Here is a 22,836-nt window from a genome sequence, read left to right on the forward strand (position 1 = left end):
TGAAATGGAGTAGATTGTGTGACATGCATGTGTGTTCTTAGTTTAGCTTTTAATTTGCATGTGTGTTTTTGACAAGAAAAACTTCATTGTTGGATGCTGGAAGATTGAATCTTGTATTCCATCCATTTCCTCCATCTACACCACTGTTTCTTCCAAGATCTGTTTTCAATAATTATTGTTGATGCAAATAAAATCAGTTGGTGCCACTGTAGCAAGTAGGACGCACTTATACTATGATCTCCTTGGATTCATCAATAAAACTCCTCATCTGATTGGACGCTGGACTCCGGGTATGCTATTCCTCATTTATGGTGACTCAATCTTTTACTGTTGAATATATGTATTGCTATTACAAATAAATTAGAATTCAGAATTTTCTGTGTCCATAAATTTGTATTTTGATTCAAAAAGCGTCGTTTCCTTGCATATGTTTCATGGTTAAACTCCAAACTATCAATTGGCATTGAAACTCAAACCAAACCTCGACAAATAAACCTAAAACCTCTTCAATCAGCACCTAAACAAATCAGAAAAAATAGGATCAGAATCTGTGGGGATCTTTCAATCTGACTTTTTTTTATCTCTTGGAAATGATCTCTCACAAACAAGGCAACTTTTGTTAGAACCACCATACATATTTGCCTCATTTCATACAATAACAAGGATGCAACTATGTCCTCGAGCTTTAACATAGATGTACTATTAATGGCCAAAACAAAATTTTATCATGATTCTCGCAAAAAGAACATAACAGAGTAATATATTTATCTTCTTTATCCATTTTAACATCAACTTATGCTAATTGGCTTACCACAATGTTAAAAGTATTCAAATGCTTTAACTTAGATGTACTATTAATGGCCAAAACAAAATTATCTCATGATTCTTGCAAAGAACATAACAGAGTAATATATTTATCTTCTTTATCCATTTTAACATCAACTTATGCTAATTGGCTTACCACAATGTTAAAAGAATTCAAATGCTTGTCACTAAGTTATCATCATTCATCCTAAAAGAATACAACTTCTTTCGGAAAAAAAAAACATGCTTACTATAGAGTTTATCTAACTTATATTGGGACATTCAACAATATTGATCTAAAAGGCACAACATGATTGGAACCTTTGCACTCCTATCCATCTTCACCTAGCCTTTTGTCATCATAGCGGAAGGCTTATTTCCTAACATAACATCCCACTAATCTCTAAAAAAAAGATCTTCTTATGCTTCCATAACTCAAAGTTTTTTTATTTCATCCCTGAAGTGCTCGCCACTTTCTTTAACAAACAAGATTCACCCACATAGAGCTCCCACTCAAGAATAGGTTAGCACAAACCAAAAAGCCCTTGCTCTCAAAGTAGTACCTTTTATCTCCATCCTTGAAGTGCTTAGCACTTAGTTTTAATACCAAATTAGGAGGAAATACAAATAAACCTATGCAAGAGAACTAATGCTAATAGAATCTTAAATGCAATGAAAAAAATAATAGCACACTTACACTAATACAAAAGAATTTAAAATATTTTGCACTTGTTTTAGGCCCTAATTCATGTGAGAGTATTTATAGGCACATCAATTTGAGAAATCACTAAGCAGTATTACAATGCAATGTATAAAGAACCATGGGCAGAAAAAATCAACTATAAGGGCCCCAAAAAAAATCTTAGTCCAGGCCACTGGACCCCCATATCCCTCAATTATGGAAAGGTGTATAATCTATATATGCAAAGTATACAACACGTCCAACAAAAAGAGATAAATGTGGAAAAAAATCCCCCTCATATTTTGATGAGGCAAGCATGAGAATTCAAAATCTATTTAAAAATGCTAAGAATGAACTATCAATCCAATGATTCTCAAAAGGCAATTATATTATCCAAATCTTCTCTTAAACAGCTTTAACTATTGCTACTAATTGGCAAATAAACTTGCACACCTTCAAGCCCACACTGGAATTGATTATCATTGGTGTCAAAGGTGCATTGATGAGATTGTTGGGAATATTGTTGTCATTGACGTTGTCACTGGTCCAAGAGTAATGTCATTGATGTCGGAGAGGAAATCATTGGTTCTAGAAGAAAATCATATGATGGACAAAGAGCAAAGGCCACTAATTATTGTCAAATGACCACACAAGCAATATCCATTGTTCAAGAACAGATCGCATTATTCCTAGATATTAAATTAAAGAAGCACTAAAGAAAAGATTTTGATCCTTGTGTACTGGCCGATCCCTCTCCATATTGGTGCTCTCTTTGTAATACGTTACATAATAATAAATAGTTTGCTTATCTTCAAAAGAGGCCGACCCCCTTGGTGAAGAGGCTTGAAGATATATAAAAGGGAGTGGAAATGTAAGGAATTAAATGAAATATCATTCTTATTGAGAGAAGATTTACAATAGCAGATGACTAATGGAATTATTATGAAGAGCGATTGATTACAAAGGCATCGAATGATTAATGTATAGCAACTCATTAAGGCAGCAGTTCCATATTGAAGAAGCAGTGATTATTAAGTAAAAGGCAGTGATTATGAAAGGCAGCGCTGGGTATAAGATTTATATTCAATTATATTGTGAATGCTGGCTGACTCCCTCTTTATTAGTGTTCAATTTTTAAGCAATACAAAGTTAATAATGGCCAACCCCTTTGAGGAATTGTCATCTTCCTTAGGCCAACCCTGTTCATGTGTGATCACCGCTTTGAAGAGTTTAAAGTTAAATAAGCCAATCTGTTCTAATGACCGGTTGACCTGCAATTTATGAGGTCTCCTTGTGATAAGTCATGTCTTTTAAAAATGAGTCACCTCCTTTGGAATAGTATAAATAGAACATAAGATGGAGTTAGAACAGCAATGAAAATAATGAAATATCAGTCGATTTGAAGCACATGTGAGGCAGAAATATATGTTAAAAAAACACAAGCAGATTTTATGAAGAAAGTGCAGCAATGATGAAGTGAATAGAATATACCAGAAGATCATTCAAGAAGATATATCATTCTGACTTATTACAGCAGAGCAAACATTTTATAAAGAGAGTTCACAAATGACGAAGTGAATAGAATATACAAGAAGATCATTCAATAAGACATATCATTCTGATTTATTACAGGAGAGTAAACTTATTAATGAGAAGATTTTGTAAAGGAGTTATGTGGCAGATTTGAGCAGAATTATGATTCGAATTAGAGCAGATCTAGAACAGATTTAGAGGAAAAGTATGTGTAAAGGATTTGAGGATTTGCAAGCAGATTTTATGGAAGAGTTATAAGTGTGTATATGAAGATATTCAAGGAGAAGCAAATAGAAGTGGAGGAATGAAATTATAAGAATTATATTGAAATCGTTTAAGGAAAATATGCAAAGCAACGTGTATGAGTTTTAAATGAGAGATATATGAAAGAGAGAGAAACATCCATCATCCATTGAAGAAACAATATCTAAGAAGGTAAAACTTTGTTTTGGAAGTTGGTACTTTCTAAAGAAAAGATTGGTGTCTCTTGCTAAGTTGGTGCTTAGCTATGGGAGTTGGTGCCTACAAATTGTGGGGATTGGTGTCCCTAGTAGGTTGATGCCTATGAAACTTTAAGAGAATTTTATGTAAGCAATATTTTGTCATGGATTTCTCCCAAAAGGGTTTCCACAATCTTGTGTTCTTGTGTTGCAAAATTGTTAGATCTTGTGTGATTGATATTGTTATGGTTGCTAAGTTTTGGAAAAGTAAAAGTTTTTCTTACATTGATTCACCCCCCACCCTCTCATCAATGCAAGCATGTGCTCATCAGAATGTCCAAGTCAAAAAGGAGTAGCTCCATGGCCAATTGTTCTAAGCCTGGGAATTGTTCTAAACCTAGGAGAGGCTTGGAACCATGCGAAATGATGATTGTTTAATGAATTTGTGGGTCAGCTTAAATTTTTCATTTTTTAAACATACTATGGCTTATAATTCAACGTCATACATATACATGTGTGTCAACAATATAACAAATCTGCCTTAATGATTCTTGGTAAACAGATTTGTCAGTGCGATTGTTTCTCCAAAACTAACCCTATTTGCCCGAAGAGTAGTGACAACCTCTACGTTTGAGAGGGGCAGCTCCCTCCTATGATGGGGATATTTATAGTTTTTGTGTACTTTTAACCTAAGAGTACAAAAAGGAGAAAGACAAAACTAGAAGAGTGCATTCAGATCTGTGCCTTGGGTTTCATGCAATTAGATTTTCACCAGCTCTTCACCTCGTTTACCTCATTTCCCATGCCTTGAAAAGCGTGAAACATGGCATCTTTGACCAACATTATGTTGGAAGGCAGTCAGAAATTCAACAGCTGCAACTACAACACCTGGAAGCAACGAATGATGTTGATTTTTGAGTATCAATGCCTTGACCAGATTGTTTCGAGCAAGTCTACTCGTCCTACTATGACGGGTCAAGATTAGGACAAATATGATGAGCAGAATTAGGAAGACATGATGCTTATCACATTGTTAGTCATCGATGATCAGCTGCCTCAGGTACCCACAAGCAAGACAGTTGTCAAAATTTGAGATCATTTGAAGAACCTACATGAAACGTCAAACAAGAGTCGCGCGTTGTTTCTCAAGAACATGCTTTTCTCAATCATGATGGATGAAAAGATGTCTATGCAGGAGCATATCACAAAAATCAAGAACATTCGTGATCAGTTGGAGGTGATTGGTCAAAAGATGGAGGAAGAAGACAGGGTAGTCATCACTCTGAAAAGTCTACCAAAGTCTTATGAGCACTTTATTGAGATACTCAACATTACCTCAACTAATGTTGACTTGAAGTTTCCAGATGTTTGCAACAAAATTTTGCAGCAAGATCATTGGAGACAATAGTTCGGGAGTGGTGCTAGTTCATCCTCCACAAAACAGGCCTCCTCAGCTAAATCCTTTGCTAAGGACAAAGGGAAAAGTTAGTCCTCTCAGTAGAAAGGCCTAGATCAATCCCAGGACAGCTGCAAGGAAAAGAACATTCAGTGTAATTATTGCCACAAGTATGGTCACATGAAGAAAGACCATCTGCAACACGGCTTCTAAACAGAAGATGTCGGGAGGGTCTCAGTTGAAGGCTAATGTTGCAAAGTATACTAAGCAAAAGGAATCTGCCTTTTACGCCTTTATGGCTAAAAGACCTACAAATCATTTTAAGTCCTCTACCTAGTACATTGATCCAAGCCACCAATCTGCATACTTGGTGTTCTTTACCGACAACCTTAAAACCAGAAGGCTACGTCATATACACTTCTTCCTATACCTCACCATTGAGGAATGCACTCTTGACATCAAGAATGCACTCATCACGAAAATGTTGGTACATATGAATCAAATGTTGGTACTTCTACTCTCCGACCTAAATGGTGGGTCAAGACCATAGGTGATCTTCATGACGATGAGCTCATTGAGGGTAGATCATCTAGAAACAAGAGCAAGTAGCAAATACAGAAAATTTTGCTCTTATGGCCAACATTCAATGTGTTTATGAGCCTCAAACATATACACAAGCTAAAGGTATACCTGAGTGGGAACAAGCTATGGAAGCTAAACACCATAGTTTTTTGAAGAACAACACTTAGGTTTTGTCTGATCTTACACCCAAGAAGAAGCCCATTGACTGCAAATGGGTGTATAAAGTTAAGTATAAGGCTGATGGAACCCTTGATAAGTACAAGGATCGGCTAGTTGTTAGAGGGTTCTCATAGAAAGAGGGCATTGACTATGAGGAGACTTTTGCTCCTACAACCAAAATGAGTACAATTTGGCTCGTCCTTCCCATATTAGCCCAATTTGGATGGAAAGTCTATCAAATGGACGTCAAGAGTGCATCCCTCAATCGTGAGTTACAGGAAGAAGTCTATATGATGCAGCCTCCTGGTTTTAAGGTTGTCAATAAAGAACACCGAGTATGCAGACTGGTGGCCTAAATCAATGTACTAGGCAGAGGACTTAACATGATCTGCAAATCTTTTACCCATAAAGGCGTGAAAGGCGAATTCCTTCTACTCAGTGTGCTCTGCAACATTAGCCCAAGCGTTGCAGACAGTCTTTCTTCATGTGACCATACTTAAGGCAACAATTACACTGAATGTTCTTTTTCTTGGAGTTGTCCTAGGATTGACCTAGGCCTTTCTACTGAGAGGACTAACTTTTCCCTTTGTCCTTAGCAAAGGATTTAGCTAGGAAGGCTTGTTTTGTGGTGGATGAACTAGCACTGCTCCCAAACTATTGTCTCCAACAATCCTACTACAAAGTTTGTTGCAAATATCTAGAAACTTCAAGTCAACATTAGTCAAGGTAATGTTAAACGTCTCAAAACAATGCTCATAAGACTTTGGTAGACTTTTCAGAGTGATGACTACCATATCTTCTTCCTCCATCTTCCGACCAATCGACTCCAACTGATCACAGATGTCCTTGATTTTCGTGGGATGCTCCTACAAAGACATCTTTTCAATCAACATGATCAAGAAAAGCATGTTCTTGAGAAATAACGTGCGGCTCTTCTCTAATGTTTCATGTAGGTTCTTCAAATGATCCTAGATTTCGACAGCTGTCTTGTCTGAGGGCACCTGAGGCAACTGATCATTGATGACCGACAATTTGATAAGCATCATGGCTTCTCGATTCCACTCATCAAATTTGTCCTAATCTTGACCCATTATTGTAGGACGAGTAGCACCAATACTCGAAAATCGTCATCATTCACTGCTTCTAGGTGTTGTAGTTGCGGTTGTGGAATTTCTAATTGCCTTCCAACATAATGTTCATCAAAGACGCCATCTTTCACGCTTCCCGAGGCACAAAAACAAGGTAAACAAAAAGGTGAAACACTAGTGAAAATCTAATTGCACGAAACCTAAGGCACAAAACCCAATGCACAAAAAACAAAGGCAAATTTTGAAGCCTAGAGGCAAAAAATAATTCTGATGCACAGATCCCAAGACAAAAACTTTTTTGATTCAAAGTCTAAAGGCACAAATCGTGAAATCCTAGGTTAAAAATTCTACTAAAAAGGAATGGGCCACAACTTGAAGAGATCCAAAAACAGAAACCCTAGCCAAATTTTAGAAAAATGCAGAAAACCGCAAAAAATTGAAACCCTGGTCACAAAAAACGATGAAAATCACAAATATCTGCAAACAATCATGCACAAAAAACAAGTTGCAGGTTGAAATGTTGTGCGAACAGACAACACGGGCACAAAAAACACAGGTGTAGATCAATCCTCATCCACTCATCTTCATTGTTATTTTGTCTTTGTGGCCATCTCATCATGAACTCTTTGTTTACATTGCGGGGTGTAGCTACATACTGGAACATCTATGCCTTTGACCCAATGCATTAATGAACTTCAATCATGTTTGCTTATCACTAAAGTTATGGATCTGATCATGCTTCAAATTGAGCTCACCAACAAAATCTCCTAAACATTCATTAGTGTCACAACTTTCACTTACATTGTCGGTTCTAGAAACTTTGAGCTTGTATTTCTCATTCTTTTCTTGAAAGCACCACGATTTACAAGGTGGAATAATAGTACATTAGAGTTCCTATCATGAGATGATCCATTTGTAAAGATAGTCTATGACCACCATAAATTTTCCCACACTTGCACCTTTCAATAGTGAAATTTAGTCCATCAAGCTTGTTAATCCTTCTAGATACAAATACAAAGTAATATTCAATTGATCCAAATGAAGTTATCATATACAAAATTACCACTATCCCATTCAACATGTCCACCTGTAACCTGTTATCATTCTTATGTGTTTCCTTCCCTATTTCTATCATGGGTAGTTTCACTTGTTAGTATATTGCCATGTATTGTGTCACTTGTTTTATATCAGCTTCTATTCTTCAACATCCTTCATTTTGGTGTTTTCTTAGCAATAACCCACATTGTAACCTTGGCACTAGCTTTAGGATGCATTATAAAATAAATTGTGATCATCTTATCTGGAGCAAGCTACACATTTTCACATGACATATCTAAAAGATCACAAGATAAGCTTATGGAATAGATTGCAACTTACATAACATACTTCTGAACATCTACACACATAATGTTTGCAACTTATTTGTACATCCAAATTAGGTGATCTTTCCAATGAAAGTGAATCCTTTAAAATCACTAAAAACATGTCCTCCAATTTAGGATTTCTTCATTTGCAATTTCATTATATTCAAGGAACCCGCTTTCAAGTGACCGCTCAGTGCATTTACTTGACAAATGAACTTCTATAAGGAATATTCACTCCAAAAGATAATCGATCGCAATCCTTTTAAGAATGGAATAAAAACCATATGTTGTAAGTGGGACTTCTTATTCAAATGACTAGCTCACAAAAATATATGTTTTCATCTCAATGTTGTATTTGTGCCATTAAAAGAGATTCCTTTGAAAATCTTTTTAACATATAAATTTTATCTATGTTGTGGAAAATTTCAATGTGCCTTTGACCAATGTTCATTTGCTCTAATGTGCCTTCACATTCCATTCCAAGGGCCCCCATACTATTGCAAATTGGAATTTATGTTTGTCAATTGCATTTCCTTGAAGGTTTCTAAAGCCTTTTCAACACACCCATTTTTTCTGCAAGCTGAGCGTTGACAAAATAGTAGAATTCAATTTTATCCCCACCAAAATGCATTTGCTTTAAAGTTTTCAAATCCTTTTCATTAAATTAATTTAAACAGAACCTTCCTTATGAGTATGGCATGACACCATATTGCTTTCAAGCATTCTACCAAACGATTCAGGTGCATTGTTTATGATTCCACATTTTGCTATGGACGTTTGCTGGCAACGAGGCTCTATCCGAGATGCTTTTGGAGTATGGATAACTAATGTAGCTCATCACGGTGGATTCTAAGTGTCACAATGTTCTTGTGAATTGGAATGAATCATTTGCACACACATGGGTAATCAAAGACTAAGTGCCTTGATCCAATTCAGGATTCTTCCGCCCTTTTAAGTATGTCCCCTAGTCTTTTGATAGGTTGGGTTGAATTTTCTAGAGATTCTAAGTGTGGACCAAGTCTTTACCTTTGAAATGTTCAGGAACATTTATTCGAGGTGGCACTAGAAGTTGTGACGTTTTCACACATCGCCCCATTGCAAATGGGGACCCCCTTATTTTCGCTTTTTAGGGTAGTATTTTGAGTCGCCAATCTTTGTAAGTATAGAGTTAGGGGTTTTCAAAGTGTTTTTCTAAAGACCTCGGGTCAATTGGACCAATCATGATCAAATAGGCATTTCAACATCACAGAAGTGCTAAGGCAAAGACAAGGCCAAAAAACGCAACTGCTTGAGGTCAATTCTGACAACTTCCCATTTTTGTGGAATTCTGGCTTTTTGTTTTTTGCCTTTTCATTTTTGACACTTTGAAGCCAATCAAGGAAGCAACTTTTTTCCCTGCTTTTTTTCTTTTTGCTTTTTTCAGCTTTTTGGGAAGTTGACCTAGGATTAGGTCACCTAGGTCAAGAAAACGAGGTTCTTGTTTTCAAAATGAAAATTTTCTATCTCCAAGATGGAAAAGCAAGAAAATTCTCCAGATAAGAAGTTGATCCAAAAGTTCCAGAATGAACATGCTAGGAATCCATGGTGAGGAGCAAGAAAATTTACTAAGTGTTCAAGCAAGAATGAGAGGATTTTCAATGGCAAATTGAAGAGGATTTCCAATGGCAAAGAATGAGAGGATTTCCAATGGCAAAGTGAGGAGAAATTCCTTTAGCCAACACCAAGTCCACCCAAGGTGAAGTAAATCTTCCTTAGCAACAAGCAAACTCCGCCCAAGCCGAATGAAATGTTTCCCAACTGCTAATGAAGTCTGCCCTCTTCCTCATGGATTTTCCCTAGGAAAGTGTGAACTCCGCTCAAGCAAACATGGAAAGTTTCTTGGCAACACATGAAGTCCACCCAACACTTAGCATAAGTTCCTTGAAATATGTCCAAGTCCGCCCAAGAAGAGAAAATGTAGGGAAAATTCCTTGCCAACACGCCAACCTACATTGGCAAGATAAAAAATACAATTCACTATGAAATTTCGCCAAGGAAGAAGAAGAGAATATTCTTTGGAATGTTCTAGAAGGATAAAGTTGCCATCTTTAGGAGAGAAAAACAAGGAAGAAGATATGTGAAAGGGACTAGGTTCATTGAAATCTACAAAAAAAAAAAAGATGCTAAAGAAGTTCGAACTTCTAAGCCTTATATTAATTCAACTTGGCATATCATTTCATTTACACTTCTTCTAAGTCCGAATTGGAAGGGCTTTCTCTCTAATTTCAAGAGGAAAGAAGGCATTTGAAGAGCAACAACAAGAGAATTCCTTGATTTTGTGAACGAATTGGATCAACTTCTGGAAGTATTTCTTCTTCTTTCAGAAATAAAAGCAGATTCTCCATCAATTTTCGAAGTTAAAGTCCAAAATTCGAGTTGTGGACTGATTTCTTTTTCATCATTTTTTTGTTTTCAAGGCTGATTCTTCACAAATTTTACTAAGTGTTGAGCAGATTCTTTTCATTTATAGTCTGATTTCTTCATAGAATTTCATATTTATAACAGGCTGAAGGTGAAAAGTTGAGACAATGAAGTTTGAAATCAGGAATAAAAATCTCATCAGACATAGAATTCACATGCTGAAAGAAAAGTTAATTTCTTTGTATTTTTCAGGAAATAGATGACCACTCAAGGAGAAATTTCAAGGAAAGTTCAAATGAAGTTCGCCAGCAAGGGAGCACAGCCAAAATCTAAAATCACTTCAAAGTGGAAGAGGGTTGGCGACACCAACCTTGGTCATGTTGTCTTCAAAGACAATCAAGGAAAGATTAAAAAGAAAAATAGAAAAGAAAGAAGAATTAAGGAAAGAGAATGAGCAATTGAGAGATTGTCTCCAACACTTGATCAATCCTATATCTCAAGGAAATGCAGCGGTTCCCCCCGCCTTTGGCTCTTCCACAAGAAATAGTTGAAGACTTTGAAGAGATGAAGGTGACAGCTAAAGAAATATAAGGAATGGATGGCAAACATCAATAATGAAGTTGTCAAGTTCATGGAAGAATCGATATTAGCATATTGGCAAACTTCTTTGTTACTATCCAGAATACAAGACATGGCGGATTGTGGCGCTTGATGGAAGGATACTGGCCTACCTCGGAGAAGTTGCTATCAAAGAAGCAATTTGAGAAAATGAAATGAACATGGAAAATCTGAAGGTCAAAAGCTCAAGAGAATTTCTTCACTTTCACAAGACCAATCCTTAAGCAAAAGTTGACTAAGGCATCCACCTTCTTTTCCATTAAGGATGCCTTTCAAAAACAGGAATTGGATTAGGAGAATGCCTTTGCCACCTATGCTGATGACTTGGACGTTATCGAATTCAAGATAAACATGTCACAATGGAAGAGGTTAATCCTCTTGTGTCCAAGTTCATCCAATATGTTGCCACAAAAAGGGGATAAAGGATGCATTCTTCTATAAGAAAGCTCCATGTTGTTGTGAAATATGGATCGAAGAATAATGACAGCGATTATGGAAGACTGATTGCCGTGAGTTATTGATCGTCTCCATCATTGAATCCGGTTTAAATACAAGAGGAAAGGTTGCCTACGTAGCGACATGTCCATACGTGGCAGTTGCCATGTATGGACATGTCCCTACGGAGGCAACCATTCATAACAATTAGTTTGTTTATGTTTAATTTCCAAACTGTATGCTCTGTTAATATATCACTCTCCAGATAATAACCGATTTACCATCAGTTAGATTCACGAGGGCTATATCTTAACACTCCCTCTTAGCAGGAGTGGATCTAAGTAATTTTCTTGGGAGCATATTCTGTCATGACTTCCGACACAATTCAGGACAACATTTAATATAGTCTTGTCATGACAATAAACTCAATATCATGATATCCGGATCAGTCCGGGACAATCACTTAAGAAGTCAATCATGAGATGATCACATACTTTAGGATCAAGATATCTGGCAGAGTCCGGGACAACAACTTAATGTAGTCAATCTTGACACTTGGTCAACTATTGTCAAGATCGTCACCTTGAAATAGTAACCTTAAACATAAGAAGATCGTCATCTTCTTGAACACAGTTAGACTATTGCAATGTACATTTTATTTATTTATTCATGAACAAACTACACATGGTAGGAATTTCACCCTAACAATCTCACTTATAATCTAGTCATACAAAGTTTACTTCTGAAGTATTCTATCTTCAATCTTGCAAGTGGCTTGGTAAAGATATCAGCATTTTGTTCTTTAGTACTGATGTACACTAGTTTTATGACGTTTCGATCTACCATATCTCTTATGTAGTGATAAGGGATCTCAATATGTTTGGATCGATTGTGAAAAACTGGATTTACTGAGAGCTTGATACAGCTCTGATTATCACAGTGAATTATTGTTGAATTCAGAGTTTTTCCAAATAATCCAAATAATAATTTTCTTAGCCATACCGCTTCACGAGCTCCCATGGAGGCTGCCATATATTCTGCTTCGATGGAGCTTTGTGCAACTGCTGATTGTTTTCTGCTGAACCAAGATATCATAGCAGAACCAAGACTGAAGCAACACCCTGTAGTACTTTTCCGGTCAGTGGTACTTCCGGCCCAATCAGAATCCTCCAAGTTGAATCTCAACATTTTCATACTTTAAGCCAAGTCCAATTGTGCCTCGTAAATATCTTAGAATGTGTTTAGCAGCCATTAGATGTATCTTCTTAGGTTCACACATGAAGTGGCTTAATACATTTGTAGCATAGCAGATATCAGGACGAGTATTTACCAAATACATGAGTGAACCGACGATTTGTCTGTAGAGTGTGGGATCTGTAGGTTTTAAATCTTCTGCCTCAATTTTTAGCTTGTGCAAATTAGTTTCCATTGGTGTAGCTAATGGCTTACACTCCATCATCCCAAATCTAGTTAGAATATCTGTGGTGTACTTTCCTTGATTTAGGAAGATGTAGTTTTTCTTTTGCCATACTTCTAATCCCAGAAAATAATGTAGAAGCCCTAGATCCTTCATATCGAATTCTGCTGCCAGATCTTGCTTACATTTCTCAATGAGATTATCCTCTCCTGTTATCAAAAGATCATCCACGTATAAGACCAATATAATCATATTGCCATTTGAAGCCTTGAAGTAGATGTTGGGATCTACTAGGTTCTTGGAGTACCCTAGTTTGGAGAGATAGTTGTCTATCCTTGCATACTAGGCCCTAGGTGCTTGTTTTAACCCATAGAGAGCTTTCTTTAGTTTACAAACATAGCAATTTTTATCACGTATGGTGAATCCTTCTGGTTGTTCTATATATACTTCTTCTTCAATTGAACCATTTAGGAAGGCAATCTTTACGTCCATGTGGTGAATTTTCCATCCTTTGGATGCTGCAATTGCAATGATTGTTCTTACTGACGTATACCGGGCAACTGGGGCAAATGTCTCTTCATATCAATTCCTGCTTTTTGAGAGAATCCCCTGGCCACAAAGCGAGCTTTATGTTTTTCAATGCTGCCATCAGATGCATATTTGATCTTGAATAACCACTTGGATGAGACAACTGATTTGTCTTTTGGTCTAGGCACTATATCCCAAACATCATTCTTTAGTATAGATTGATATTCTTCAACCATAGCATCTTTCCAAGCCTGTTTTGATAAGGTTTCTCTGACATTTGTTGGTTCAGAATTTGTGAGTTCGGTTAGAAGTGCAACATAACATTTTAGAGTTCTTGTTCTCTTATTTTCTTTGGAAATTTCATTTGGTTCTACATTATTCTCTTCAATCATTTTCCTTGCCCATAGAGGTCTTTTCTTGTTATTGTGTGTTTCAATATTTTCATGAACAAGAGGTTCAGAAGCTCTTATGATGTCCTCCCTCTCAGTGTCTGAAGGTTTGGAATTTTCTATGATATTCTCCCTCTCAATCTTAGTTATGTGATCTTCTTCTTCTTTAGTAATGTTATCATCCTCAGGTTCTTTGAGTGTAGTGTTTTCTTCAAACTTTACATCTCTACTTATCTCAACAGATTTTTTCCCTGGAATGTAAATGCGATCTCCTTTAGTATTTTCACTATGGCCAATGAAGATAACTCTTTTTCCGGATGGTTCTAGTTTTGTCCTCTTTTCTTTAGGAACATGTATATATACGGGACAGCCAAATATCCTTAAATGACTTAAGTTTGGTTTGTTCCCTGTAAAAGCTTCTTCAGGAGTTATGTTTTCTAGAACTAAGTGCGGACATCTGTTTTGAATGTAGACTGTTGTATTTGAAGCTTCTGCCTAGAATGAAGTGTGTAAGTTTTGGTCATGCATCATGGCTTTTGCTGCTTCAATTATGGTTCTGTTCTTTCTTTCTGCTACTCCATTCTGTTGTGGATTATATGGTACAGTATACTCCCTCTTAATCCCAACAGAATTACAAAAGTCTTTGAAGTTGTCAGATGTATATTCTCCCCCATTGTCGGATCTTAACACCTTAATTTTCTTCCCTGACTGGTTTTCTACTAGTGCCTTGAATTCTTTGAACTTAGATAGTACTTCATTTGAGTCTTTGCACTTTAGAAAATATATCCATGTTTTTCGAGAGTAGTCGTCAACAAAGATTATGTAGTATAAGGATCCAGTTAGGGATGGTGTTGACATGGGACTGCATAGGTCTGAGTGAATTAGTTCTAAAATAACTTTTGATTTGTGCTTACTTGAGGGAAAAGAAACTTTCACATTCTTTCCCAAGAAACATCCTTTGCAAATGCCTGTGTGTTCAGATTTTAGTTGGGGCAGTCCTGAAGTAATCTTCTTTATGTTGGATAGAGCACTATATCTTAGGTGTCCTAATCTTTTGTGCCATAATTCATTATTATTTGAAACTTCAAGATTTAGTGCTTCCTTTTGATCACTGCATAGTTTGTATAGGCTACCATCTCTTGAACCTACTGTTATCGCATTTTTGATATTTATATTTTTAGACCAGAGTAGAACTTTATCTTCATTGAAGGTAACCCGATATCCTTGATCAGCTAGGCCTGAGATTGAGACTATATTTCTTTTTATTCCAGGTACAAACAGAACATCCTTTAAATGTAGAGATACTCCATTTCTTAGTTTGATAGTACAGGTCCCAATTCCTTTCACAGGATATGTGGAGTTATCCCCAATAGTAACCTCTTCACTTGAGTGCCCGTTAAGTGTTTCAAACTGATTTCTGAATCCAGTTATATGCCTTGATGCTCCACTGTCTACGATCCAAGTGTTTTTATTTGTATTTATTTCGCTTGATAGGGCTAAGAAGAAAAGTGAGTTTTCTCCTTTGACTTTGGCTAGAGTAGCTTGTGTTTTCTTCCTTTCTGGACAATTCCTGTGAGTGTGCCCATATTTGTCACATTTGTAACACTGAATTTTAGACATATCTCTTTTCTGATGGTTTTTATTTCCTCTCTTCCGTTTGGAGAACTTTTTCTTTTTGTTGAAGGTATTTGTATTAAGTGCTTGGATTTCTCCTTCTTTATTTGTCCCTAATCCTCTTGAGATTAGTCAAGATTCCTCTGAATGCACTCATTCTTAAGTTGTTCAAATTTGGGTAAGGGGGGTGTTCTACTAATACATTGAATGTAGGATTCCCATTAAATTGGTAATCCTCTTAGGGCTATGAGAGAGATTTCTTGATCATCTACCTCATTTCCAATAGTTTGTAATTGGTCTTTTACTTCAAATATCCTTGAAAAGTATGTAGATATTGTATCATCTTTATTCATCTTTATGTTTAAAAGTTGTTGTTTCAAGGTTAACATTCTGCTCGCATTGTTAACTTCATATGTATTTTTAATGGTCTTAAATACTTCATATGCTTTAGGCAGTCTGGCTATAGATGGAAGAATATGATCTTTGACTGAGTCAATAATTATTTTCTTTGCTTTATTATTACGCCTTTTCCAAGTAGATTTCTCTGGTTCATCATTTGGCATGTCTAGATTTTCTTCTATGTAAGACTCTAATTCTAGTTCTTCAAGAATGGCAATGATTCGTATCTTCCAGGAAACGAAGTTGGAGGCTCCTTCGAATCTATCTTCCACTCTCATATTACTTGACATTTTGAATATTTTCTTAGTCGGATATATCCTCTGCGTATATAGCCTCTACGTTGATTTGTTATTTACTTCCGATAAATGCTTATGAGTAATATGGCTGTCTAATTTATTCTCTTAATATGCTGGCTCTGATACCATGTTGTGAAATATGGATCGAAGAATAATGACAACAATTCTGGAAGACTGATTGCCGTGAGTTATTGATCGTCTCCATCATTGAATCCGGTTTCAATACAAGAGGAAAGGTTGCCTCCGTAGGGACATGTCCATACGTGGCAGTTGCCACGTATGGACATGTCCCTACGGAGGCAACCATTCATAACAATTAGTTTGTTTATGTTTAATTTCCAAACTATATGCTCTGTTAATATATCACTCTCCAGATAATAACCGATTTACCATCAGTTAGATTCACGAGGGCTATATCTTAACAGACACATGTCTTTCTTTTATTTGCTCTTGTTGGATAACTATATAGTTAAGGTATCTATGTTTTGATCTTAGCCGGTGATCTTTGTTTAATCTAGGCCTTTCATTCATTTTAAGACTCTATATAAACCCATCATCTCTCATTTGTAAGGGAGAGATTGGTGAAATTGTTGCTTAAAACTATTAAGATAATAAAGTTCATTTGCATTGCTTTGAATCTCGAAGTTATCTTATAGTTGCATGGTTTCATATTTTCTTCAACATACAATAGTATTTGTTTTCTGAAAGTTATTAAATGAATGCAAGATTTGATAGAATTGATTGGTGAAATCGTTGCTCATACTTTTGATGAACAGATGATTTTTGTTCATTGTGGAAAGTTAGCCTAAGCATATTTTGTGGATGTTTAACTTCTACCTTTGGATAAGTAATGTTCATTCTATGGTACTATTCATGGTGTGAAAATTTTAAGCACAACCCTTGAAGATTGCACCCATTTTGTTTAATCGTTTAAGTTGGCAAACCAAAGCATGATTTAGTTTCACCCAATCACTACAGTCTCTTAAATTCCTAGGAATAGTATAAAATCGCCGAAGCCTTTTCCTTTTTACTTTTTCTTTTTTAAATTCAAAATCGAGAAAATCCCAAAAAAAAAGGAGTTTTTATAGCTAAAAGTTTTCAATGTGAATGAAATTTGCAAGTCCCCCTTGGATTACCAGAAAACATCACCAAATGAGCCATATCCAGCATTAAAGTCGCTAGTTCGCAATGTAAACATTGGAATCACCATATGATATTCTTTGCAATCTTAGCATACGCAGTGATTTTATTCAAGAGATGATAGAGTGTCTTTTGGGCATCTTTATTCTGTGTTCAGTGTGTCATAAAACACGCACCAATACTTCCCAACCAAACATCTTATGTGTATAGCTGAAGGTATATTCAATCTGTTGTTTCTCACTTTCCAGGAAACTGAGCAAGTCTACTACCTTACCCATGCCCAGCTCGTAGAAACATTCAGACTATTAAAATTACCCATGCCCAGCTCATAGAAACATTCCTATGGCATTCTCTGAAACATCATGTTTCATCCACTAGAAGAACCTAACTCACATCAGAGAAGGGACAGCTTATCTTTAAAACCCAACGCCTTTGATACTCCTACCATGATGCCTCTTAAACCCCGACCTGCTCTTTTCCCTCACACGACCTTTCTCTAGGATTGGTGGCTGGCGAAAATGTCTCCCAACAGCATTATATCAGGTCGCCCTTCCTTCTACAGGGCAGCATTCAGCTTGTAAGGAATATACAAAGCATTCTGATATAGTATTTGAATATCCATGACCTCCCTTATTTACTTACCACTGCTATCACTTCCTAAATAGCATCTCAAAATATAGAATCTGTAAATATTTAAGAAGGCAATTCATAATTGTTTCTGCAACTTCAATTGTTAAATCCAATGAGAAATCTATGTAATCTGTCCAACACTAGCTAAGGTAGAATCTTACACTACTAAAACTAGTTTTCCCTTGGGTTTTTTGTCCTAGGATTTGGTTTCTGAAGATATTCTCCAATCCAATTAGAAAAATAATCTAAGCATAGCAAATGAGCTCTAAAAAAGTTCTTTTATAACAACCCCAGGAAGCCTCTAGAAAGACTTTTCAAATTCCTGCTCTTTTTAATATTTCATTTAAATCCTGAGAATAAACTGACTTTATTAATTCCCTTGTAAATACTTCATTTAAGTCACTTGTAACACTTTATTAAGTAAATAACATTACCCCAGGAAAGTACTAAATTGGATAATACTAAATAATTAACTTAAATAATTCCCTTTATCCTCACTTTAGCCTACAAGGATTAAATGAGGCTAATTGGTCACTCCATCTACTCCTCGGAAAGGGACATTACAGGTTGTTAACCCTGGTTCAATATCTATATGTATAATGTTTGTTGTACTTACCCTCATTATTGAGGTATACCTAATGGATAGACTATGCCCTTTATATTGATGGACTATTCTATTACTCATTGTTCAACTGTGCGCTTTTAAATTTTGGGTATTAGACAATAATTGTGGTTTCCCTTGGCTGAGATCCTGGATATGAGGAAAAGGGTTTTGATGCTTAACTTAGAAGGCAATTCCTGTATGGATTCTTAAGTCTATGTACTTCTTTACTTAACAAGATTGACTTGTGACTGATATAATGCTTACTTATGAGTCGACATCAGGATTTATTTACTATTGAACTTGATATCATAATTGTCTTATTCGTGATACCATGGATTGACTTGCTGCTGACATCATTGATTTTCTTATTGTTGTTATCATAATTAGACTATGGAATTCACTGCTGATTTTAGGATTGGTTTGTGGTATGGTGAATTCCTGACCATCTATTGTATTATGATTCTTATGAACATCTGTGGCTATTGGTATGTCTGCTCCCTCTCTTTGGCAGGGTTGTGGTGAGGTAGTTTACACCCATTCCTTCCTCTCATCACTCAACATGCCCATGTTAAGCTTTGGTGTATTTGAACTGCTCTCAATTTTAAGTTGTGATCCATGCCAACTTTCATGTCATTGTCATAAAAATTGGCACTATTCCAGATTGTTATTTTTCGTCATCGTGAAGTTTATATCTTTTTTCATGCTGGTTGGCAGGATCAATCCTCTGATACCAATTGTAATGTCCATTTTAGGGACATTCCTGATTTTTGTCTTAAAACAATAATATTTAATCACATTGATAATAGCTTTGTCAAAAATTATCAATTTATAATATTCAGATCAATAAACCATAGCATAATTCTCAGAATCAATCATATCATGGATTCTTTGGATACCTATAAATCTGCAATAAATAATAGCATATTCTCTAAATCAATTATATTGTGAATTCTTTGAAAATGCATACAAATCTGCTGAATTGGAGGTTTTTTCCCAAACTCAACAATGGCAATGTCAAGGGTTTTCGTCATTAACTTGCCAAGACCATAAAAGGGTTTTTGTCCTTCCAACTCTTCGTCCACCTTGGAGAGTTTTTGCCCTCCTTGACCAAGATTTGGTTTTTTGTTCAAACTTGATAAGAGCAACAACGGGTTTCATCCTTCCAACTCTTAGTCCACCTTGGAGGGTTTTCGTCCTCCTTGACCAAGATTTGGTTTTTCATCCAAACCTGATAAGAGAAATAAGGGTTTTCATCCTTATTCTCTCATGAAATTGGAAGGGATTTCGTCCTTCCTATTTGCAAGGCACTTCCTCAAATTCAAAACATATTGCTTGATGTATTTGCTAGATTATTGATTATTGCTTGATTTCTCTTTATTGATATTTCTTCATGGATTGATGAATATGCTAGAATGATGTTTGAATGAATTATTCTTCCCATTCCATTGATCTCTCCTTTATTGGTGAAAGAGTCACCGCCCTTTAGTGCAACCTTTTGAGAATAATCATTTATTTCTAAATTGATTTTTTTTCCCAATTGATAACTGATTGATATATTCCTTCCTTCTCAATTGATGATTGTTGGATGATAGATCTCAAATGAATTGATCTCCCTTTTATATCTTATTATTGAGGGAGTCACAACCTTTCACAATCACTACATTTTGAAAGAGTATAACCCTTCATCCTTAATCACTGCCTTGAATTCATAATCTAATTTTAATTATATCTCTTCCATTTAGAAAATCGCTGCCCTTGATTAATTCTTTAAATTAATTTTAATCAACTTCCTCTATGGATCGCTAGCACCATATTTGGTGCCATCTTTATTGAAATCACCTCAGTTATATTTTTAAGGGGCTGAGACCATGGTATAATACAGGCTGTGATCTGATCATCTGGTGGAGACATGACAACAAACTTATCTCTTCTTGTGTTAAAGCAGACCCATAAACTCACCCAAGATTTACCGAGCAGTTATTGCTATATATAAGAAAAAAATGAGATAAAAGTGCAATCAAGCATGATCCATGCCAACAATTTTAAGAATGTCGTCCAAGATTATCCCTGATCAAATTTAAGATAGACACATAACTCTAGCAGATATGTAGAAGTTTATGTTGAAACAATTATGGAGTACACTGACTGTCCTATATTTCTGAACTAAAAAACCATAGCACAAACTTATTCCTTCTTGTGTTGAAGGCAAGCCCATAAACTCACCCAAGATTTACCAAGCCAGAAAAAAAAAATGAAAGTTATGGCTATTTGTAAGAAAAAATGAGATTAACATACAATCAAGCATGATCCATGCTTTAAATATCTAAGAATATGGTCCATGATTATCCCTCGTCAAATTTTAGGTAAACCTATAACCTCACCCAATATTTTAACAAAAAAAGAAAATTAAAACCATTGGCAACTATTGCTAAATTGTGATCCGTGGCCTAAACGTGTCTCGTCGTGTTAAAGGCGGAACTTGTAAACTCACCCAAGACCTGCCGAGCCAAAAATAAAGGGAAAAGCACTGGTGGGTATAAGAAAAGTTGAATGGAGTTGAAATTGTGAGTGACCAATATTTATGAATCTTATTTTGGCCCATGTCAACACATCATAGTAATGTGAACCAAACTTTACCCTCGTTATGTTTAAGATAGACCCATAATCTTACCCAATTTTCCCCAAATAATAAGAACCCTTCACTACCTCTAATGGGATTCAACAGATAAAGAAAAAGTATACTCTCTTGTAAGATTATCAAGCTCTTCTAGGCCTGCGAGAACTTTGCCTGTTGCAAAAAATAGAAAAAAAGTAACCTCGGCAATGAAATGCAAACATACCAAACTGAAAGGAAGGAAAGGGAGGTGAATCCAGCTGCAACCACATGTTCTTGCCCTTCCTGTGTGCAGCAATTATCTTCTTGCCAACAATTCCCTTCTCAAGCTCAGAAGGAGCTATACCATCAATTACCTTAGGATCATCTGCAATCATTGCCTTGATGATCCTTTTCCCTCCACAATGCTCGTGCACTGCCCTCCGGGCAGCCTCCACCTCAGGTAACTCAGGCATTGTTTTCTTGTATCTTCTTCTCCAAACTGCCCACAAAAAATGTACACTGTACCTTCCTCTCTTTTTCAAGCCAAAATCTCTATACCCATGAGAAAATCTCCACTTGAATTCTTCTATTTGCCAACCAAAAGACCTCCCAGATTATTTTTCGGCTGAGCTGCTATTTCCTTGCTACTCTAAATTCAAAATGACAAGGAAAAAAAGAGAAACATACGATAGTCAACATTCACACCTCATTTCTTCGGTTGTATACAGAAGGAAAGAAGAGAAGCTGGGTGTAACATATGGGAGCGCGTGTTATGTTACTTGCAGTCCAGTGCAACCGTACTGTATAACCCTTCAGTCGACCATCCTATGTTTAGCTATATAATGTGGGATGTGCTAACAAGAGCCATGAAACGGCTACCATTTCAAATGGTACGGATGAAGAGTAATGCCATGGATATAAAGGTGTAAATCTTAGTCGTGATTTTGTGCTTTTTATTTTGCATTACGTTTTATAGTTTTTTAGTTCTTGCGATAGGTAGGATATTTATGCATTTACTTAGGTCATTTATATTTTTTTAGCTGACCAATCAGATTTAAAAACAATTCTATAGTTTATATTTATTTAAGATTTTATATAATTATAAAAATATCATTTTTCTTTACTCTTATTGATTCATATTGAAAACAGTAAGTGTAAAATTCAATTTTCTATTTATTTTATATTACAAATTTTAATTCATTTAATTCATTGCATTATCAAATGTCACATCATATTAAATTTAAATTTATGTATATGCCATGTTTGTCCTTTGCTATAAGAGAGAATATTAAAAAAAATTATTTATGCCCGTCACTTTCATTCACGGTTTTACAGAATCCCAAAAACATCTCATATTAAACCACTGACTGGGTTCGTAGAAAAGCATTGAATAGCTTGCTTGGTATTCAATGTTCGTGCTATAGACCTAGTTAAATTTTTAAATATATGAATATTACCTGGTTCTTCAATTTACATGCAATTCGATTACCTTTTTGGCCTCATATTATGTCATAATTATATCGTGAATAAAAGTGTTCTTTTTATATAATTAGATTTCACATGAATTTAATTAAAAAAATTTAATGGATATTTATTAAAAGTTATTTTTTATTTTAATAAAAATAGTTCAATAAAATTAAAATTGTTTGATTATAATAAAAATTATATATAAATTCAAAATTAATTAGAAGTTTTTTTTAAAAAAAAAAATAATAATAAATT

The 22,836-nt window shown here is 35.6% G+C and overlaps 1 protein-coding gene across 3 annotated transcripts in view; it reads right to left on the bottom strand.

Annotated features, from left to right (window-relative positions):
• LOC131052675 (formamidopyrimidine-DNA glycosylase) overlaps positions 1-22,053 on the bottom strand; it is a 245,963-nt gene extending 223,910 nt beyond the window's left edge. The window contains exons 1-2 of one of the 3 annotated variants that reach the window (XM_057987248.2): positions 21,820-22,051; positions 21,359-21,697 (exon numbers count right to left, since the gene is read on the bottom strand). In XM_057987248.2, the coding sequence (XP_057843231.1) occupies positions 21,359-21,587 (229 nt within the window). In that variant the 5' untranslated portion in view covers positions 21,588-21,697; positions 21,820-22,051. Of the gene's footprint in view, positions 1-21,358 lie in introns of all 3 variants that reach the window. The other 2 variants (XM_057987247.2, XM_057987249.2) reach the window with 2 other exon arrangements.
• Positions 22,054-22,836: the final 783 nt, after the last annotated feature.

The sequence above is a fragment of the Cryptomeria japonica genome, chromosome 5 (genome assembly GCF_030272615.1).
Source record: "Cryptomeria japonica chromosome 5, Sugi_1.0, whole genome shotgun sequence".
In the NCBI taxonomy this organism is placed as follows: Eukaryota; Viridiplantae; Streptophyta; class Pinopsida; order Cupressales; family Cupressaceae; genus Cryptomeria; species Cryptomeria japonica.